The sequence below is a fragment of the Passer domesticus genome, chromosome 1 (assembly GCF_036417665.1).
Source record: "Passer domesticus isolate bPasDom1 chromosome 1, bPasDom1.hap1, whole genome shotgun sequence".
Taxonomy (NCBI): Eukaryota; Metazoa; Chordata; class Aves; order Passeriformes; family Passeridae; genus Passer; species Passer domesticus.
In genome coordinates, this window is record NC_087474.1 from 97124961 (window position 1) to 97147032 (window position 22072).

Consider the following 22072-nt stretch of genomic DNA (forward strand, 5'->3'; position numbering starts at 1 on the left):
TGCAGTGTTAGATTTTATATATAGTCTTCAGTGACAAGTAATTTATCTTTTGAAAACAACAAGGTTCAAAGGGAACAGTGTTGTTATGATTGTGCTGAAATAATGAGGATAGGAGTAGTATCTGTGATATTTGCTAATCAGTGGCTTTTTTTTATTTTTGACCACTATATCTAGGGTCACTGAAAAGGTGAAGGGACCTTTGATTTTCTTTTTATAAAAAAGACGTTCTTCAGACCTTGTTCTGTACTGATTAGAGGTGTTGGGGTAAGCAGATTATGCTTATGACTTTAAAGGTCAGATTTTATAATCCCTTTCATATTCCATCCTTTTGGTCAGAGCTTTTAGTAGGGTACAATCTGTTACAGAGGAACATTTATTATGAAGCATACAATTTTGTAGGCATACACAATTGGAAACTGAACGTGATGGTGAGTCACAATCAGTTTATCTTCCCGATAAAAAATGATATGACATCTCCATATTTAGTCTGAGGCCAGTGGAATCCTACTATTCCTCATTTGCTAGGGCTATATTTGTATTTAAGTGAGTTTAAACAGGGGAGTGGCAAGGGGTGTTACATATCCTTATAGGTGATTAGGGTTTATAGCCAAATTATCTCCTGAATTACATTAGCTGAAATCAATGTATTCTACTGGATGAACAGACTGTTCCATAAAACCTTGGCAGATAAAGCATTAATAAGTGTCAGAGCTGACTTGGTCAATTGAATGATTTGCTGACGCTTCTTTTTACCACAAGCCTGCACTTACAAGTCCAGTGCCAAAGGTTCAGCATATATAGCTGAAGACAGCAAATAGATGCTCTCTTTTTGAGCAGGGTTCTGACAAGCTGCCTTTCTCATTACCCCTCACTGGCAGCACTTTCAGGCACGAAATTTAAAACATGGTAAAGCTGAAGCTGCCCAATCCTGGCCTGGAGGACAGGATACCTTCCCATGCTGAACTTGAAGTCCTTGAGAAAGAAGAGGCAGACTCCAGACCAAAATGGGACAACAAGGCACAGTATATGCTGACGTGTGTAGGGTTTTGTGTGGGCTTAGGAAATGTCTGGAGGTTCCCGTATCTCTGCCAGAGCCATGGAGGAGGTATGTCCTTAACACATCTTAACTAACTTTGGGTATAAACCAGGTTAAATCTCTCTTTTGGTAAGCAGATAATGGAATATGTTTAGAACTGTTCAGGTCCTGTGAGAACAGTGATATCTCTCTAGAAGAACTGCATAACAGAGAAGGTAATTTCACAGGTCATGATCACACACTGGAGTCTCTTTCTTCCACTACTGATGGAAGAAAAAGAAGGGTCTGTTTTTATTTCAGGACACAGGACTGAACAAGTGAATCTTCCACTGTCATGTACATAGTTTAGTTTCTCAATCTAAACCCAATGTTACTTTCCATACATACATATATATAGCATATATTTAAAATATTAATAAACTACTTGGGACTGTGATTCTGCTCATGATACCAAATGATCTTTTTATAATAGGTTTTTCATTGGGCTTGGACTGATCCATGTATCACCTGTAGAGTCAGTGTTTGTATAATTTGTGCTAGGATTGACAGCATGAATGAAGTTAACATTAAAAATATTTTTTTAGCAGTTGGTGTTATTAAGAATTTAAAATCCATGCATATATTATTTACTGCATAATTTAATGGAACTCCTTAAGGTTTAGGTAAGGACTGAATGACCACATTAGAAATGTTATTTTCTGTTGCTGTTTGTTTTGAAAGGTAACTTCGAGCTGAACCATTTTGCTTAAATATTATACAACAACATACATTTTTCATTTTCTTTCTGACTTTTTTGCCTGCTATCTGGTTATTGTCATTTTTCTCTCTGGGATATGTGTAAAATGTATTTGTTCCTTTGTAATATTTGGTTTTGAAAGAAAAATATTGGCTTAAGGAACGTATTTCAAAGTAATATTCTTTTACTTGTACATGGTGAGATATTTAAAAATTGCTTTCCTTGTTAGAGTAGGGACAACTGAGGGCTCTGTGGGGAATTGCTCACACAGACTCAGGGACATGTAACAACACGTGCAACAACAGTTGCAAGAAGAGATGCTTTTGTCATTAAGATTTCTCTAATATGGGCTGATATTTAAAGTTTGCTTTGCAAACTGGAGGTTATTTGCAGCAGAGTCAGATCTTGTAGCAAAAAATTACAGCACACAGACAATCAGAAGCATTTCTATATTTGACATTTTTAATTTGAAAAAAGTGGATGTATATATCCAGAACTGATGGCACTCATTGACTTCTCAGGTCTTTAAACTTAGTTTTAGAAAGTGGACATGCCCTGTTTTCCAGGATACATTTATAGGCACTTGCTTGCTTTTTGGTCTTTATTTCCCCTGTGTTCTAGTCATGTGAAATGCAGCTGAAAAGCAAGAACCCAACAAGTGCAAAGAACTTGGTATGGATCATGGTTTTATCACTGATGTCAGTGAAGATTTATTAATTGCTTGTGTGTGTGTGTCAGTCCTCTGGCAGCAATTAGCTTTTTTTCTCATCATCCTGTAAGTTGTTCTTTCTCAGGAAACACTGTCAGGAACACTGACAGTAGTTAATCCTGGTTTCTTTTTCCCCTGGGATTCTCTCACTCAAATTTTAGGCAGAACTTGAAAGGGACCACACAGCAAAGGAATTATAAGCTAATACACAGTGTCCTTCTAGCTAGACTTGCTACCTTCTCTAATATTCTTCTGCACAGCACCAAATGCTGTGACTCATATCAATAAACTCAAGTAATGCCTTCCTGTGACTTCTTAGAAAGGATTCCCTAATTTCATCACACATAAGGATGGAGAGCTTTTGTGCAATCTCTCCTCCTGCTCCTCTGCTGTACAGTGCACCTCAGCCTCTCATGGTAGGTTTAAACCCAGCTCTTGCCACCACTGTCCTTCTCCCAATACAGTTTCTGTTCTCAAACTTCTCCCTTAAATCAGCTGCTTTTTGGATGAATGCCTTTGAATTTGAACATGTGATTATTTGTATTGTAAAAACAGATCTCAAAGTTCTCATTTCTGAAGATATTTTGGTGTTGAGACAATTTCTGCCTCATGAGCTTTTGTGGCTCCTGCATCTCTATTTCCCATTCAGCCGTGTTCACAGCATACCAAGCACCCAGTAGAGGCAGCACTGCAACATCTGGGAATTGCTGAAGGAAACTCCCTGACACCATAAAACCACTCCAGAATAGGATGCTTGTGGTGGTCACTGTGTGTGACATCCAGACTCAGTTGTGCTCCCTCTAACCAGCTTCACCTACATCCAACTGGAATTGCTATTTCTAGGCATTTTGGGTGACCTTTGCCTTAGTCTTTGCCCCTCAACATGGTGGCCAAGATGATTCACTCATCTTTGGATTTGTGTGGTCCACTCAGGGACACAGATGTGCCTCTATAACAGCAGGGTAAAACTGTAACATTATGCACCTTTTTCCAAATTATTCACTAGAAAGCAAACATGAGTTCACTGACGAAACTCCATTCTGCTCCAGTAGTTCAAGTGCCTTTATTGTGGGTGGTGTTTGTCCTCATAATTTGCATCTTCAAGATATGTCTCTACTGAATCCAGAGCGCAGAGCACCAGGAATCCCTGCTCCTGCTCTCCCACTGGAAAAAGGGATTATGTTACTCCTTGGATTGTTACTGGAGTGATTATTTTAGAGTCCTAAAGCTGGTGGATTATGGTTGCCAGTTAAGAGATTAAATTAAAAAAAACAAACCCAAAACCAAACCAACCAGCTATATTTTGTGCAGGAAATATCTGCAGTGGATGTGAAAAAGTCCCGTGTGACCACATATCAGATATTAGGTATGTGCAGAATCAAGGTTACATTGTCTCCTGAAAATTGTTTCTAATTTCTAAAGATTAGCTTTGTTATCTTAACTTCTTTCTTTTTGACTATGAGTTATATGGATGAATGTTTGGATCATTTTGGATGGGTGAGTTCTGGTAGCAATGGTGGGGAGAGTATTTCAGCCAAGGGCACTCCTGAATGAGGCTGGATGTTTGCCTGCTTCGTGAGCCAGTGGTTGTACATGTTACATCCCTTATGAAACATAAATGGACTACAGTAAAGCATAAAATTTACCCTTGTGTGGTACTTAGACTTCAAAAAGATGGATTTTTTCTCTGCAAATTATCTGCAGAGAAAGTGAAGTTAGTTAGTAACACTGAGTTTATAGGTAATGCTTATTTTCAGATGTTGAACTTAAATCTGGAATTATTTAAGAGCTGTTTCTTCCTAAGCACAGCACTATGATAGTGTTTTCACACTGAGATACCCAAATACACAAAAATAAATTGTTGGTTACATAGTTTGCTTACTTTTGTTGTCATAGATAATGAGTTCCTATTTTTTTAAAATGGAATATTTACTCCAGTGAAATTTAGTAGAGCAAAGCACATTTTATCCTTTAATGTCTTAAAAGTTGTCAAATCCATCATTGCCAAAGGCGAAATAGAGTTCAATATGCACACAATGTAAAAGGTGTGGTGTTTGCCTCAGTGATTTCAGCAGCTTAATGAGATTGAAATTTCCCTTCATTTGATAGCTGTCTCTGACATTGCTCATAGCTTTTGTTTAATCTTTATTGAGCAACATGTCATTTAATCAACTGTTAAACATTTTCATTTTATCCCTGATGACCATTATAAAAAAGAGAATGCATATTTAATGTTTAAACCATTGATTTAAAAAAAGTCTCTAACTCTTCAGCTCACATATGGAAACCTTGCCACTGCGTGAGGGAGAAGTTTTTTATCTCTCTGCATGGCACACGGAAAGAAGGGACAGCAATTCCTCACTTAGCAGTTGATGAAACAACATGTTGCTAGAGTTGAGGTCTAAGAATATGTTGGTGTAGTGAAACAACTCCATCTGAAGTCTGCCTGCCTTCCCTTTGTGATGAACTATGTGCAAGCAATAATGATTTTTTTTCAATTTGACATAAGAAGCTCTTAGATTAGAGAGGAAATAACATCTGTACAGATATTCAAACCAAATATTATTTGTTTTGAAATACAGTATTGAAACAGGACGAGAATCTACTATCTCAGTTGTAAGGTTTTCAGACTAGAATATCGATCATTGTTTGTGTACCTACATACAGTGTCTGTTTTCAGATCATTGGTCCATTTGTTGGATCATAAAATTGTGGCAGCTTAAAAAGTATTTGTTTATTTTTTTGTGTCCCATGTGAACCTGAAACTGTTTTAAAGGTGTGTGGGTGTGGCACCTGGGGACAGGGTATAGTGGTGAGCACTGTGGTTAGTGCTTGGACTCCAAGATCTTAGATCTTGTCTTTTCCAAGTATAATGACTCTATGATTCTATATGGCAGCTTTGCCAAGCCAAGTTATTATTTTTCCATTATAGCTTCTTTCAGAAAGGTTGGGGAGAAGTTGAGAGAAAGGAAAAATGCAGCAGAGATGGATTTTTGAGTTGGCTGCTAGAATTGAACCCTGGAAACCAAAGAACCCAAGAAAGAGAAAAGAAGTGTCATATATCATTGAGAGCTATAATTTTATTTCTCTTGAAAATACAACAATATTCCTACAGCTAAATATTGGTAGTTTCAAATACATAAAATGCTATTCAAAATGCTGAGTCCTTTGTGGCATGTGCCACACATCAGGGTGAATGACTAATCACTGAAAAGTGATTAGTGCACCAGAAAAGATATTTTTATTGAAGCCAGTAGCCAAAGGCAGCTGTACAGACGTGGTATTGTCTGACTTCTATATAGGATATCATTTAGCCACACACAAAATTCCTTCTTACCAAAAAGTTATCAATTTTTAAAATCAGTGTGGTTCATTTTTCTTGCATTAAAACATAGTTACTACTGTAAAAATGTAGACTGACAAACTGAAAACCTTTCAGAGGAAAGCCAGAAGAAAAACTGAGACATACTTTTTGTTAGTCTTAGTTAGAAGGACTCATTATTATTTATTTGTAGAGATGTTTGCTAAATTTCCAACTTTGCTGACTGTTTCTCTGTGTCAGTCTATCTCCTCAGGAAAAGGATTATGTGGACATCTCTAAGGAGAAGAGTATCTCATTTATTTTCTTCCTCACTTCTCCCATCTCAGCTACATCCCCTTCTCAGGAGACCATTTAGTCCTTGCAAGAGCAGCCTTGCATTAGTGTGGAGCAGCTCTGTGGTAGATCTAGGAGCCTCAGGCTGCTGCTGCCTCACTTTGGAGAAAAGTGGCTATTTTGTCATGCCAGGAAAGAGAGAACTATGATGATCCACCCTAGTTTTGAGGAAAGTGAGCTGCCCTAGTTGCAGATTTAAATTTAGCATTGTGGTCTTAGTTGAGATATTGTTACAAATGGTGTCAGTGCTAAAGCAGGCAATTCCTGACTCAGGTCTTTCTGACTGTCTTTTCATGACAGAAACCTGTGAAACATATAGGGCTTATTCCAATTTTTGAGTACCTAGAATTTCTTACAAAACAAGGTTCTTTTTTCTGTTTCCCACCATTCTAGGGACTTCTACAAATTTACTGACTGCAGGAGCTACTAGTGTGAGATATAGCAGGGCAGCCCTCTCTGCATGCTTTGTTGACTGTCACCTGAAATGGCAATGGACTCCTCATCCACCTGTGCCTGCCATCACTGCTGACAGTGCAAAGGTTTTGCCCATGTTGGCAGAAGTTCTAGGACTCACTGAAACTGTGTCAGACTCAGTCACTGCAAAGAAATTACTGTCTGTCCTTTCAGTTTCTAAAGGCTCGTCCCATTTTCTCTTTATGGACTTCCTTAGCTGTGCTGGAACATGCAGTGGTGTGCACGTAAGGGCCCCTGTTCATCTGATAAGACATGCAGTATATGCAAATTTGGCTTCAAATGGTTTGTTTTCTGCTGATTCTCCACCCTCTTTCAGTGAATAACACTTCTCATAACTGTTTTACTTTTGTTTTCTTAGTAAGCAAGATTTTTGCAGTGTATGCAATGAGAGCTTCCTCATTCTTGCATTCCATCCCCTTACATCCTGATGGCTTCCTTTCCTGATGGGAGGGAACCCATCCTAATGGGAGGCTCAGTGGGACAACCTCCACACATGGAGTCTGGCCTTTCACAAAGACAGAGTTACTTACCAGTGCCTGGAAGTGCAAGCAGCCATAAATGTGCCCTGTGCTGCAGCCCATGTCAGCCTGACACAGTTTCCCTTGTGTCACACTCTGGCCAGGAGCTCTCATGAGGGTAAGATCAGAGAAGGACACAATCATTGTGTTTATACCAGCAGTTTTAAATTCCAGAGTATTCTCTCTGCCTCAAGCAAGACACCTCATAAGAGTCTGAAACCTGACCCTGCAGAGTTTGTGTGGATGCCTCATCTGGACCTTTTGTTACCTGCTGTTTCGGATGCCATATGGGTCTCTGCTATACCACACTCTCAATTCTCTCTGATAAAGCCCTTCTTGAGCAATGGTAACAGTTAAGACCAGAAGATGGATCTGTACAGCTACCTGATCCAAACACTCCCCATTTGCACTGAGGATAAGTCCTTGTCACCCTTTGGAACTCAGTTTGCAGTGATTTTACATCACGCCTCAATACTTAAGCATGGGCTGGCAGTTAGTTCAGCTGAGGTGCTCCTAATGGAGACACATCACCTTTTTTGATCAGGTCACAGAAGTTCACTTGAGGACTTGATTAGAAATTATGTCCCTGGTCAAGATCTCATTGAAGAAGGAAATGTACAACCCTTATACTCTTTTCAAACTATTGCTCCTTATCATACCTGTCAAAGAAAAATCTTTTTTGATAGCTATCATCTCTGTTGGCAGAAGGGGGAGAAGATCAGGCTGCTTCTAAGCAGTGTTAGAAAGCATTCAAAGGTAGTCTGAACCTTTTGCTTTCTGCAGACAGCAGGCAGACTGATATTCTGATTTAGGATCCATTTTTTCTCACTAATCTAAAGTGCACAGTTCACCTCCACTCACACAGCTCTAGCAGTCTGGGCAAACATGGCTTTCCCTCCAAGACAGGGAGATTCCTCAGCAGCACAGTCCCAACACCACAGCTCTCCCTGTCCACAGCACAGTGTGTAAAATTTGCTGCAGGACCCTCAGATTTGAACCATCTTCTATGATGGACATGGCAAAGTGTTCTATCAGCCTCAGGGGATTTCCTCCAGATGCTTATAGAGTTCCCTTTAATAAGATGCTGTTGAAGAAGTCTTTAAGTATAACAAATCTATGACAGAGCAGTCAGATGAAGGGGTCCCATGACTGTCTTTGCACACACACAAAAATAAGAAAGGAAAAACTAAAAAGGTGTGTTGTGTGCTCATAGCTCATCAGCTTTCTTGATAGCTTGGAATCCCCAGGAAGTAAATTTCAGTTTCTGAAATGGTTTTCTTTCTTCAGATTTCCTCTTTCACTTGCTATCTGATTTTCATTGCACACATGAAGAGAAAGTCAGTAAATACCCAGATCTGAACCTTTAACATTCTGGTCTGCATTCTTTTCATTGCTTTCAGATTAATTACTCCTATTTAGATTAGGAAGATAAAGCCATTTTGTAATGACAGATAACCATAATTCTAACATGTAGCAATATTCAAGCATTTGACTCTGCACTTTTACAGTGCAGTGTGGTGTTCTGTGTTACCTCCCATATCCAAGGTACACCTTGTTCAGGAAAAAAATTAGTTAAGAATATTTGTCCTATACTAACCAACTTTATCATCATTAACAGGGTTTGAACCCTGTACTTCAGATGTCTTCTAATAAAACAAGAACATTTTTGGAAACAGATGCCAAGAATTTATTGTTGTTTCAGGCAGACAGCCGAAGGCTCCTGCCAAATATTTAGGGGTACTTTGCTTAGTTCATTCAACTATTTCATAGACTTTGCATGAGTCACAGCTATAAAACCATAAATTTTCACAGGAAAAAAAAAGGAAGTCATTCCAGGAGAGTAGCTACCTTTCCTCCACTTGCAATACAAAGGTGGCTTTTTCAAATTTTAACCTTGAGAGTGTATAATTTCTGTGTGTCACTTGGGTAGAATAAGGATTCCTGCCTGAAACTACACATGTAACTGAGTGCCCTGTCTGGGCAATCAGGAAAAGCATTGCTCAGAAAACAGGGAAGGGTTTCCAAAGATGCTTACAGGTTTCTTACCATGTCAATGTCTCACAAAACAAATGTTTTTGTTTTGTTTTAGTACTTCACTGATTGAAATCATTATTTCTCTTATCTATTCCAGGAGCTTTCATGATCCCTTTCCTGATTTTGCTAGTCCTGGAGGGCATCCCCCTGCTTCATCTTGAGTTTGCCATTGGTCAAAGGCTGAGGAAAGGCAGTGTGGGAGTATGGAGTTCTATCCACCCTACCCTGAAAGGGGTTGGTAAGTCAAAAAGCTGCCTGAGAAAGCACAAGTCTCTGAACTGATGATCTGAAAAACAAATCTACTGGGTTTAATTCTCATGTGCCACAAGAGATTTCAGGATCTATTCGTTTTCCTCTTCCTAACTCTCCATTGATAGGTCAAACTAATAATGATGAAGCACAATGACAATTTTGTATTCACATTCCCAAGTACCCTGGGTCCTGTTAAAACCTTTCTCTATTCTGAGATCAATTTCAGCCTCAGAGATATTCCCTGTATTATCCATACTGGCTGTTTTTACCATTAGGATAAATCTTTAGGAGCGCCAAAAATTGTTCTGTAACTGTTCTGTGGATAAATATTAGTTGAATCTTTATCTGATACACCTCAGCTCCACCTAATTTTTTTTTTTTTTTTTTGCACCTGAGAGTTGTCATTCCATAAGCCATAGAAACAGTAGTTTGCAGAAAATACTTCTTCACCACTGTACCAAACTTCTGAGTATTCAAACAGTCCATTTGAAAATGTTGTAAAAGCAGCATTATGCACACAACATAAAAATCTCCACAGCTGCCTCCTTACACAGGAAACACAGGAGGTGCCTCTGAACATCAGGAAACACGGTGAGAGTGTCCAGGGAGGCTCTGGGGTCTCCAGCCTCAGAGATACTCAAACCCTTCCTGGACATGGTCCTGGGCAAGCAACTTTGTGTGGCCAGGCTGGAGCAGGGGGTTGGACCAGGTGACCTCCAGAGATCCCTTCCAACCTCAACTACACACTTGAAAGGGAAGAAACGGGACTGCTTTGGCATCCACTGCATTTGTAAATCAGTTACGAAAGATAATTGTTCATTGCATCTGGAATTTTTCAAGATTCTTTAGAACGTAGGAGCTCTCAGGAGCTAATGATTAGCATTTACTGTCTGCCAGAGAAGTCATCAGGGGTTGATTACTTGGGAACAGGCAGAGGAAGAGAGATACCAGCATGAATTCTGTACCTGGTCACAGACTGTGCCTCCTGGCAGCTGTCCATCCTGTGCAACACAAGCTCTGCTGACTTTGCAGGGACATTGTGGAAGAAGGAGATATTTCAGTCTCATTTAACCAAAATCCCAAGTCAGTTGAGCTTTACATGCGTCCAGCATCCCAAACTTCCTGGATATCAGCTGGCAAGGCTGTGAACAGGATTGTGTGGTGTCTGTAGGGAATTAGTCCTCTCATAAAGTTGGCTCCTAAGTGGGCATCACCTTCAGTCTCAAAGAGCTTTTAGGATGTAACTCTACATAGGACTCACCTGTCCAACCTTTAGGCAAAAAATTCACAGTGACAAATCTACATCCAAAATGTGGCAGATTTGTTCCATCCAAAATGAGGAGGGAAAGGTTGAGTTTGCTACCATGTACTTTGTTATATCTTGAAGACAAAAGTGTTGCAATTTACACAGTGTTCTGATTTTTTTTTTTTTTCAGGCATAGCATCAATGTTTGTGTCTTTCCTGGTGGGCTTATATTATAATACTATTATTGCCTGGGTGATGTGGTATTTCTTCAACTCCTTCCAAGAACCCCTGCCATGGAATAACTGTCCTCTCAATGACAACAGAACAGGTATATTTTATAAAATATTCTATTTTGTTGCACAGCACACATTTATGTTTCTAACAGTTACTATAAGTGAGCCTTTCTGTGAAATAGCAGTAAGGCATGGCAGTCCTGTCAGGCACATTGCACTATTAGATACTTAAATTCACATTAAATAAAATGTGGCCAGCACTTAGTCTTTGAGGCAAATTTTGGTTTCTTTTATAAAATTTCGTGGTAGATTTTGACAGATGTGTTCATATACAGAATATCCACTAAGTGCAGATCTAGTATAAACATTAACATTTTCCAGATTTAAGCAATGCCTTTCATCCATCTCTTCAACAGCCCTCCATTAGCACACTGAAAAGGAAAAAAAAAAAAAAGCATAATCCATTTGAAACACCTGCACCTCTCAGTGGTGGGAAGCCTAGAGCTCCTTGGAGACCGCTTGGTGACAGCAGCTTTGTTCTCCACAGCCAGCCCTGCATGACACTGTGTGAAGCAGGTTTTGCTGCTGGTCTGTGCACAGCTGCTCAGAGTGCTCTGCCCCTCTCCTCCCAGAACAAGCATGGGAAGCCTCATACAAGGGCAGGCCAGGGCTGAATATTGCACAGTGCAGGGAGCTGGGGATTCAACTTGAGCTGACAAGACCTTGAACACTGCCCCACAGAACAGAAGAAAAAATATTGCTGAAGGAGGTGTAGGAGGGGAAGAGCCAATGTATTAACATACCTGTTGAATGTCCTTCAAATCTCTCCTTTTGTCATGAAACTAGCCTCCAAAAATCTGAAAATTTACCAACAACAAATCCACTGGCATTAAGTGGAAAAATTTAAAACACTGATGTTAATTATTTAGCTTCCTTTTTTTCCAGGTAAATAAAAGACATACAGAATGACAACCATTTTGTGGTTACAGATTATGTAGAAGAGTGTGCCAAGAGCTCTCCTGTAGATTACTTCTGGTACAGAGAAACACTGAACATCTCCACCTCCATTGAGGATTCTGGCAGTATCCAGTGGTGGCTACTGCTGTGTTTAACATGTGCATGGGGTGTGCTGTACGTGTGCACAATCAGAGGCATTGAAACAACAGGAAAGGTACTGTGTCTTGGGGGAACTTCTAATGAGACTATATTAATCATGCTGTTGTGATCCCTTATTTATACAGAATTAATAATGCTGTAGAAGCTGTCTGGTTTTTGAGTGAAAGCATGTCCACAATGTTGTGTAATCACTGGGACTGCTTTTTGAAGAATGAAGGTGAATGAAATGGAATCTGACGTGATTTAATTTATGTGGAGATTTTTGTGACCAACATTTTGTGAGTCTTCCTGCTTCTTCTTTGTCCTTACAGGTCCTAGTAACATATTTTTAGGTATTATCACTTTAACACTAATATTAATCTTTAATGCAAGATTAAGGGACTCTCTTTTTATTATGGCTGTTCTCCTCAAAACATACCTATACAGATTAATTTGGGTTTATGAAAATATTATCTCTACAAAAGAGTGACCAACTTTCTTTTTCCCAGCAAAGTCCTGAGAGTCCATCCTTGCATTAGTCTGGTCTCAGGGTGTACATTATTTTTGATGCTGCTTTTGAATGATCTGAGTTGAATTTCAACAATGACAATTTCTCTTAAATAGGCTACTATTGCTAAAAAAGTATTTATTATCCAAATGTACCACAAATACTATTTCATTGAACATTTATTACTGTAGTATGCTAATTGTGACTCAAAACTTGCCATTATTGTTAATGAGCAAACCTTGATTATTTCCCTATTTTCTTCAGTTTTTAAAAAAATCCAAGTGTTTTGTTTCATTTGAGTGGTTTATTTACATTTTTGTTTTGGTGCAGGCTGTGTATGTGACATCAACCCTCCCGTACTTGGTGCTTACCATTTTCCTGATCCGCGGCTTGACGCTGAAGGGATCTACCAATGGAATTGTGTATCTCTTCACCCCTAATGTAAGCCACTGCTTGGGTCATTGCTCAGTGAAACATGGTGTAGTCCTCTGTAATTAACAACTGATTGAAAATCAGTCCTCCCCAATGGTGCTTTTCTAACTATCCCTCAGGCACCTTAAAAAATCTTGATTTTGTGAGGTGAATCCTCTGCATTGGATATAGCAAGTGTACATATACACAAATATTTTCTCTCCATCCTCCATCAAAAGCTGTTCTAATGAGTTGAATGATCATCACAGAGCAGTGGGGTTGTCATTTATTTGGCTTGGTTTATTTTCCTGTATTCTACCTAAGAACCAGCTTAAATTTAAGGCATAAATCATGTATTTGGAAGTAGAACCCACCTAATTGCCATATAAACAAAAAACCCTAAGAGAATGGTTTAGTTATACAACAGCATTTAAACAAAATTAAAAGAGGGATCATTTTCCATAAGCAGATCTCTGAATGATCATTATGAATGCTAAGTAATGAACACCTTTTCTGAAAACAGGCATGGTAGCTGTCAGCTATGCAAAGCATTTTTTAAATCAGTTTTCAAAATACTTACATAAAAACTTCAGATAGGTTTTCTTTTATAAAAAATTGTTAGTTTGACAAAAATGTTGACCTATTTGTTGAATTTCTTCAAGAACAGTGAGTGTTGCATGGTTAATGTTCTTGCTTTAATTGTTGTTTTAAATGTCTCATATTCAGTTCAAATAGCGATGTTGGATGTGCTTAAAGCTGTGTCTCTGATGCCTCAGGTTAGTGAGCTGGCGAACCCCGTGACGTGGCTGGATGCAGGAGCTCAGGTGTTTTACTCCTTCTCCCTGGCTTTTGGAGGCCTCATTTCATTCTCCAGTTACAACTCTGTTCAGTAAGTAGCCAGGCAAAATCCAGATTTTACATTAATATTTCATTGTTTCAAATAAAACATCTCTATTTTGCCCTGCTGTTGTGCTATGTGGGACTGGGACAGCCTCCCCTCAGACACGTAAGGTGCCTCCCCTCTGACTGCTCCTAGCTCTGCCAAACCAAGATTTCAGGTCCCTAGGCTGATTTCCTAGAGAAAGATGTGGTGATGCAGGATAAGAAGAAGGATACTGGCTGCCCAGCAGCAGCTGATGAGCAGGAGTTTCCTCTGTGGAAACTCAGTGTAAACTCAGTCAAACTCATGCTCAGTGCATGGTGATGCCTTTGGTCTCAGAGCAGGCGGCAAAGCACATACTTCAAATAAATTCACAGAACAAGGTCCAAAATTTTAGCTTTGCAATGAAGAGATATATCTAATCTTGAATTTTAAATTCAATTTCTTTATAGTATGCTTTGGGGCCAGGAAGTGAAAAATCCCATCACCCAGAGACTGACCCAGTCTGCAAATTATGATGCAGTGCTATATTCTACACTCTCCCTCATAAAATATTGCAGCAACCACCAATGCCTCTTGGTGCCTGCCATTCCTTCAGAACTCCTGAAAGGAAAACTGTCTGGCATTAGCTAAATGTAATATTTTTGATAAACTGAATTAAGTTTTGGATATGTGGTTTGGTCATGCATTCAGAAATTTGTGTTTCAGCTTTGGCTTGGATTCAATTACACCACAGCAGCATTTCAGTCACTGAGGAAGTTCCTTGCCACCACTTTTGATTTCAGGTGTTTTTGAAAAGATCTGGAATTTTTGATGCCTGCAAGTCTCAGTGTGAGGTGTCAAGCCCTGCTTAAGATCCAAGCCAATTCCCACGGCCATGGGGTCAGAACTGGGAGCATGAACCTTTCCAGGAGACACAAAGAAAAGGAGCAGTGTCCTCTGGGTTTTCCAACACATGGGAAAGTTGCATTCAGGCCATGTTCATTCAGTGCTCAATGATTCATGACTTAAGGAGGGAACTGAACAAAGTCACCAAACTCCCAAGGAATATAAGTAAAAAAATCCCCATGCAAATTCCACAGTGTTACACTGAGATGTTGGGCCACCTGCAATCCAGCATCAGCTGGACCAGGTGTCAGTGAGTCTGCCCCTGGATGGTTTGGGAGTACAAAAACATCAGAAAATACAATAAGGTTTCGATGCTGTCAAGGATTCACTAATTCGTAATGAGAAGGGGCTTGATCATCTGACTTTCTCTAAAAGGAAGAAATGTTTTTCAAGCCTGTCATTGAGAATTGCATGTTACGTTGCAAAAACTGACACAAGACTACAGCAAGGAATTTCCATTCAATGCCCAACATCCAGCAGATGCCTATTTGCAATGCTATAAATGGGGAAAGAACACAATGTGATAGGTCTTGGTTGGACAAGCTTGTCTCTCCTCTTGAACATGTCCAGAAAATTAAATATGACATCAAGTTTTTCTCAATACCCCTCTCTTGCCCAGGAGAAATGAATTATCTACAGTTTTACAGCCTTCTCTTACAATGATTAACTAACTTAATATTGATATTTTATCTTGTCCCTTGGATGAAAGTCTGTTTCTGGCTCTGCAAATTCTTTGCATTAGCACAGGCACATTGGCAGAAGTGCCTGCAACAGAGGCATTTCTACAAAGAGTTTTTCTGTCCCATCTTTTTTTCAGCATAACATTACTTTGTTCTTCCAAAAATTGGGAATATTTGGAACTGTCTTTTGTTCAACAGTCAAACAAAACTGTTCCCAAGTGCTCTTGGCTACTGCAACTTCACCGTAACTAAGTGCTATGAAAAGTGAACTTGTGCTCACTTTTCGTGTCTGAGTATTTGAATTCAAGCCCAAACCTTTCCACCTTGCAACAAAATACACCAGCAGTGAAGCCCATGGCAACATATTTCTGCACACATCCATGACAAGCCTGAAAGGGAGGGGGCTTTTTTGCCCCTCATCCTTTACTTCCCATGAGAAAACATGAAAACAGCTCAGGCAAGTATTCCTTATGAATACGATTATTTGAAAAGGAAAAAAAAACACCCAAAGAAACTAACCCCATAGCTATTAAATTGCTTAAGGCACCAAGTTTTAATTTACTAAATCTAACAGCACTACTTGTGTACTTTTAGAGGGTTCACTGATGTACCTATGCATCCTAGACTATTTTTTTCTTAGGGTTGGTAGCCAGTTTTACTATTTATTTTAGGAATGTGATTGACATCCATTGTTTCTTCTCTTTGAATTGCAGCAACAACTGTGAGAAAGATGCTTTGATCGTTTCAGTGATCAATGGTTTCACATCCATCTATGCCGCCACTGTCATATACTCCATCATTGGATTCAGAGCCACAGCAAGATATGATGACTGCTTTGACAAGTGAGTTATTGGGGAAAAAACCCCACAGAATATGCAAGTGTTTGTTTGGCTGAGGCAGCTCTGTTAGCTGTTATAAATCCATCCTGACAATGGATTTATAATTTCTGAATAATTGCAGCTCTTGACTCAGATGGCATCAGAACCACTCATTACTTATAAAAAGATGGAATCTTGTAGAGGAAATCCCATAGAAAGTGATAATTGTTTAAGTCACCTTATTTTCTACATAAATGTTGCATAAGCAACTATATTTTACCTTATTCTCCATGCTGACATATGGCGTAAATGTAGTATTCCCTGGTTCCTGTGTTAGCTCCATGTTTAGGTTTCCTCCTGGAGAGCTCAAAAGCTTAGGTCTCATCAGAGGTGCCTCATTTTACCCGGGCAGTCAGACTCTGTGGTTTCCAGTCTGGTTCCTCCACATTCAACCATGAAACTGCATGATTCACAGCTGCAGACAGCTCAGACATTGCCATAAGCCACCCACTCTGGGGTCTGGTGTTTAGTCTGCAATGCTAACACAGGCACCTAAATTCTGCACGGGTTGCTAGAGTGTCCATCCATTTAGAGTCATCTATGCCATGAAAGACGGTGTTATATTCACCTTGGAAGAAAGAAAATTGCATGTGCACATCTGCTGGACTTTCCAACTTTAAATGATATATTGATATTGATTGATTATGTGATTGATTATGTAAATGAATCCTGATGATGCTTACAAATTAATAATTTCAAATTACTGACATTTCACTTTTTCAGAAATATTCTTACTCTGATGAATGCATTCGATTTGCCAGAAGGTAACGTAACCCAAGATAACTTTGAACAAATGCAGCAGCTGTGCAACATGACTGATCCAGCAACTTTTGCAAGCCTCAAGTTTGAAACCTGTGATCTGGAAACCTTCCTGAATGATGTAAGTTTAACAACCTAACAGATATTGATACCTTAAATATGGTAAGAATGCACAGCAACTATTTAATTGCCAAGTCTAGTGACTACCAGCGTAAATTTGAGTGATGTTAATGATCCTAAACCTTCTCCAGGGAGCTGAAGGAACTGGCCTAGCCTTTATTGTCTTCACTGAAGCCATCACCAAAATGCCCGTCTCACCTTTGTGGTCCATTCTCTTCTTCATCATGCTCTTCTGCTTGGGTTTGTCATCTATGTTTGGAAACATGGAAGGGGTGCTTGTACCTTTACAAGATCTCAAGATTTTACCCCCAAGAGTGCCTAAAGAACTTGTAACTGGTAAGTGCATTTTTAGAGAAGAGTGACCTCCCCACCCTCCCCAGGGAGGGTCTTAAGACTGCCAGATAATCTACTGAAGATTTTCTCATGTTCCCCAATGGGGCAGCTCATGTGAGGTTCCTTCTGAGCCTGCAGGCAGCTGTTCACCCTTAGGCTTGCCCTTCTGCTGCTCGTGATGACCACTGTCTCCTCCACTGGGAAGCTGGAGGACCTGGGTCCTTCACCCAGGCAGGACTTCTCTCAGAGCAACATTATCCCATCATCTATGAAGAAGAGCACCTGTTTGCTTTCCTCAGATTTCTCCCTTTTTGTTTGCCACATCTGCCACCTGTGTAATGTTAGGAGAGTTTTACAGAAACAGAATCCAGCCTCCCCAGAGTGCTATTAAAAAACAAAAGTGGTGGCCTTCAGGCTGCAAGAGTTACTTTTTAAGCCTTACAGCTACTGGGGAAATACTTTTCTTTCCCATTTTGCTTTCGCTTTCTTTGCCTAAATGTGCTGTTGTTTTTGGTTTTTTCCCACAGGTCTCATTTGTTTGGTGTGTTATTTCATAGCTTTCATTTTTGTGCTGAATTCTGGTAATTACTGGCTGAGTCTATTTGATGGTTATGCTGGCTCTATTCCCCTGCTGATAATTGCATTTTGTGAGATGTTTTCAGTCGTCTACATTTATGGAATAGACAGGTATGAAATACAGCTTAACCATTACTTGATATCAATGCATAAAGTGATTGTTGTTGTATAGCTACAATCTTGCTGCATCTCTGTGCACAGAATTTCTGTTATAGAAATCAATGAAATTATACAGCCATAATTGGGTTGCTTATATGCTTCAGGTTTTTTTAAAGAGTTCTCAGTGAAAAGAAATCATGTTTGTTAAGAATTTTTATGTGAAATTAATACATTATAATACTTTATAATACATTATAATATGTATTATATTATTAATACGTTAAAATAAATAATGCTCTTTAACAACTAGTTCAAATAAAGACATCCCTAAGATATTGAAAGAGAATATTAGGCATCAACAAGAGCCCTGGAGTGCATTAATATGAATACAAATAATTTCTTTTTAAAGTAGGCATCAGAATGTAGATATTTGCAACAGTTACATAAGAGCCACTATAGATAATTTACCCTTTAAATATGGTGACATTTATAATAACTCTTCTTCAGGATAATTGCATTAAGCATTTAGTTAGCAGAAGCAAAGTGCACGCACATTGGCACCGAGCTGAAAGTTTAAGGCAGAGTTATATCCCAGGAGTGTTTACAGGGAGTGCTAAATGGTGCTGTCCAACAAGGGATCTCCAGGCAGGCTGCAGATACTAGTTTACAGCAGCTTGCAAATCCAGGCTACTGAGATACGTTCTTAGCTGATAAATCCAGATCTTTATCAGCTGTAGCAGCGAGTAATTATCCTCTCAACTTTCTACAGATGTAATAAATCAAGTTTCAACATCTTCATGTTTGTAATAAATACAGAAGAAATGTGAAATAAAGTACAGGGAATTCAATCACCCACAAGTTTTACTTGAACTTGTGCCAGATTCAGCTGCTGCTCCTGGCAGTGGGGTGAATGCCCTTGTGACCCATTTTCCCATACTTTTATGCTACTTGAGGAAGCATGAATCAGGTTAGGTAAATTAGATGGTGTACCCTTGAGAAAGAAGGCTTCTTTTAATTTGTTAAGGACAGAAAAGGCTATGTTGATCACTTATCCTTCCCTTTAAGGTCTCAGAACTCCTTACAAAAAAAAAAAATTAAAATAATTCCCAGGACACAAGCATGGGTTGAGTCCATAAAGTGGGGGCAAGGGGTGTGTGTGTGCTTGTGTTTGATTCACATAAAAGCCTCATACCAAATTTTAATGTTCCTGGCCAGTACACACCACTGTAGCCCTCTTTGAGAAGAAAGCTTTTCAGGGCTGCCCAAAAGTGGTGTTATCTGCTCCTGATGAGTTTCTGTGACCTTTCTCTGAGAAAGGGTCATTGGTAGAAAGACTTCTCTGTTGCTTGAAGGAGAGCATGTGTGTTATCCATGACACACATGAACTACACCTGAACATAGGCTGCAGTCAGGACATGGGGCTCCTTATCCTTTTAAGACACCTAGATCTCAGAAGTTAGGGATGAAAAGATAAAATAAATGTACACAGTAAATGAGATTCTAGTGGATTCAGTGTGTTGCTCATAGTTGAAGGACCAACTGAGCAGTCCCCTCAGGGTTCTTCCCATAGGATATGCAGGAAATCCAGACAAAAGGACTAAAGCAGAAATCTCAAATTTCCAAACTATTTTTTAAGAAATGTGTGCACAAGGTGCTGCATTATATGTCAAAGCCATAAATTGGTTCAGGAATGATGCAGACATTACCACTCTCAATGCTTGTTTCTTCTTGTGGAAATATTTTTTCCCCACTGACCGCTGCAAGGTCCATGAATAATCCAAATAACGTAATGTAGGTGTTTTTAATAATGTGTAAAGTTAAAAAATGTTTCATTATTCAGCCTGAGAAAACTGATAGATATCCAAATTAGGCAAACATTATATTGTAATCTAATTGTTAAATTACTTCTATTTGCTTTTGTTCTTTTTAAATGTTGTATCACTCCCTTTAATTTATGCAGTACTGAGATACTTATCGAAAAATTGTGAAGCAATACTGCAATATGTTCTGGGGAAAACCCATCTGCACTGACTCTTTTTTGTTGAAGTTATTTCACATATGTCTCACAGACATCTTCAGGATTGTACATCTCCAAAAATAATTTTCCAGACTTGCAATGATATTTGCCTTAATTTGAACCAGTAAGGTCTAACTCCTGATCTTGTCAATTCTGGTCTCAAATTGACATTAGCAAATTCCTGGGAACCACAGTAAGGGGTAGTTTGGATTTTCCTGTTTATGAGCAGGCATTCTTTAATCCTGGCCAGCTTTTAAGTCTGAACCTCTTGCTTTTTGTTTCTAGGTTTAACAAGGATATTGAGTTCATGATTGGACACAAGCCCAACATTTTCTGGCAGGTTACCTGGAGACTCGTCAGTCCCCTCATTATGTTAGTTATCTTTATCTTTTATTTTGTGGTGAAAGTCAACCAAGAACTGCTCTACAGTGTTTGGGACCCTAACTATGTAAGTGTGTAAACCAAAATATTTATTTATAATTATTTTAAGTATTCTTCTTTAATGTAAGAGTCATTGTCAGTTATATTCATCTTCCATCTGAAAGAGTTTTCTAGCAAACTTGCCACAAAACATGGAAATGGGACTGCTTTCTTTTCTCCTCTTTTGCAACCTCACTTCCCTCTTATTGATGTTTCATCTCTTCCTCACCCTTTGATTTCAGCCTTCCCACAATAAGGCTGATTGGCCACAAGGCCCTGGTGGCCTGTCAGGCCCCCCATGCCCACTTTCTTTTGTGCCAAGGAAGTGTTCCAGTCTGCCAGTCTCCCTTCTGGCTCTTACTGATTTCATGCCATTTCCTTTACATCATTTTAAAGTAAAAATAAGCCCCAAAGAGCTGAGGCTGGAAACCCTTGAGCTGAAAGCTGCTGTGGAATTGGCAAACTGTTGTGCCATTATGGCCAGCCGGCGTTCTGATCACATTTTTGATCTGTTGAATTATTGAATGTGTGCATGGTCCCAGATATTTGCTCCTCATGACTTTCTACAACTTGGTTGTTTGCTCTTTCAGGAGGAGTTCCCCAAAACAGAGAAGACTGAATATCCCCCCTGGGTGTACGCTGTCATTGTAATCCTCGCCGGGGTGCCCAGTTTGACCATCCCTACCTTTGCCATCTACAAAGCCATCAGGAACCGCTGCCAGAAAAAAAATGATCATGCTGGCCTTATTGCTACATCTGAGACCTCCATTAATGGGAACTTAAAATATTCATCATAAAACCATTTTTTTTCAAATGTGGAAGGATGCCCTGTCAGTGAGGAAAGTAAAAAAAAATATATTTTTTAAGAATGCAGTTAGTTTTATTTTCATGAAAGGATAACCATGTGCTGTTTTCAGGTAAACATTTGTGTAACAATGCAATGCACTGTGAAGAGTTGATGGCCTGACTTCTGGAAGCAAAAAAAGTGACATTTGCAAGTGATTGGGGCACCAGGCCAAATAATTTGTCCTCTTTCAGGTTCTGAAGCCAGTTTGTTTGAAACTGGCTTCTATCCCCTGTGCTTGGGGATGAACTGTGCATGAAGTGACTCTTCCATGTGTAATCATTCTGGTTGGGTGGCCAATATGAAGGGTAACTTAATGCTGTCCTCTCTTGCACATTAAATTGTTTTTACTTTACATGCCACTGTGTTGCACAAAGCCACTAATATTATTTGTGTCATAGAGAAGTTTAAAATATTTAATAAAAACGTTTCTAAGTATAAGAATGACAGCTTGATTCGTTTAGAATTCTATATATATTTTATAAATTGCCTATAACTTCCAAGTTCCTAGCAGATAGTGCTGCTTTTGCTGATGACAGCAGAGGAAATCTTGCAATGGGGCAGCAGCTCAGGAAAGAGCAAAATCTGCCTTCTGTGGCACCCATGAGCAGGGGGGCACCACTTGCCAGAGGTACCCATGCTGACGGGAGGCCAAGGCACACCAAGGTGCA

At 39.3% G+C, this 22072-nt stretch overlaps 1 protein-coding gene across 1 annotated transcript; it reads left to right on the plus strand.

Moving 5' to 3' along the window:
* The first annotated feature begins 777 nt into the window (after nucleotides 1-777).
* Nucleotides 778-21845, plus strand: SLC6A19 (solute carrier family 6 member 19). Its single transcript, XM_064430519.1, has 12 exons — nucleotides 778-1105; nucleotides 9260-9400; nucleotides 10851-10988; nucleotides 11883-12064; nucleotides 12827-12937; nucleotides 13684-13796; nucleotides 16069-16197; nucleotides 16957-17113; nucleotides 17244-17448; nucleotides 17973-18132; nucleotides 20423-20585; nucleotides 21148-21845. Exons 1-12 carry the CDS (start codon nucleotides 904-906, stop codon nucleotides 21352-21354), a joined length of 1908 nt encoding a protein of 635 aa, XP_064286589.1. The 5' UTR covers nucleotides 778-903; the 3' UTR covers nucleotides 21355-21845.
* Nucleotides 21846-22072: the final 227 nt, after the last annotated feature.

Excerpts from the sequence above, each read along its gene's own strand:
- SLC6A19 (XM_064430519.1), top strand. The coding sequence starts at position 904 with ATGGTAAAGCTGAAGCTGCCCAATCCTGGCCTGGAGGACAGGATACCT. Across the intron at positions 9,401-10,850 it reads CCCTACCCTGAAAGGGGTTG|GCATAGCATCAATGTTTGTG; the intron begins GTAAGTCAAAAA and ends TTTTTTTTTCAG. Across the intron at positions 16,198-16,956 it reads TATGATGACTGCTTTGACAA|AAATATTCTTACTCTGATGA; the intron begins GTGAGTTATTGG and ends TCACTTTTTCAG.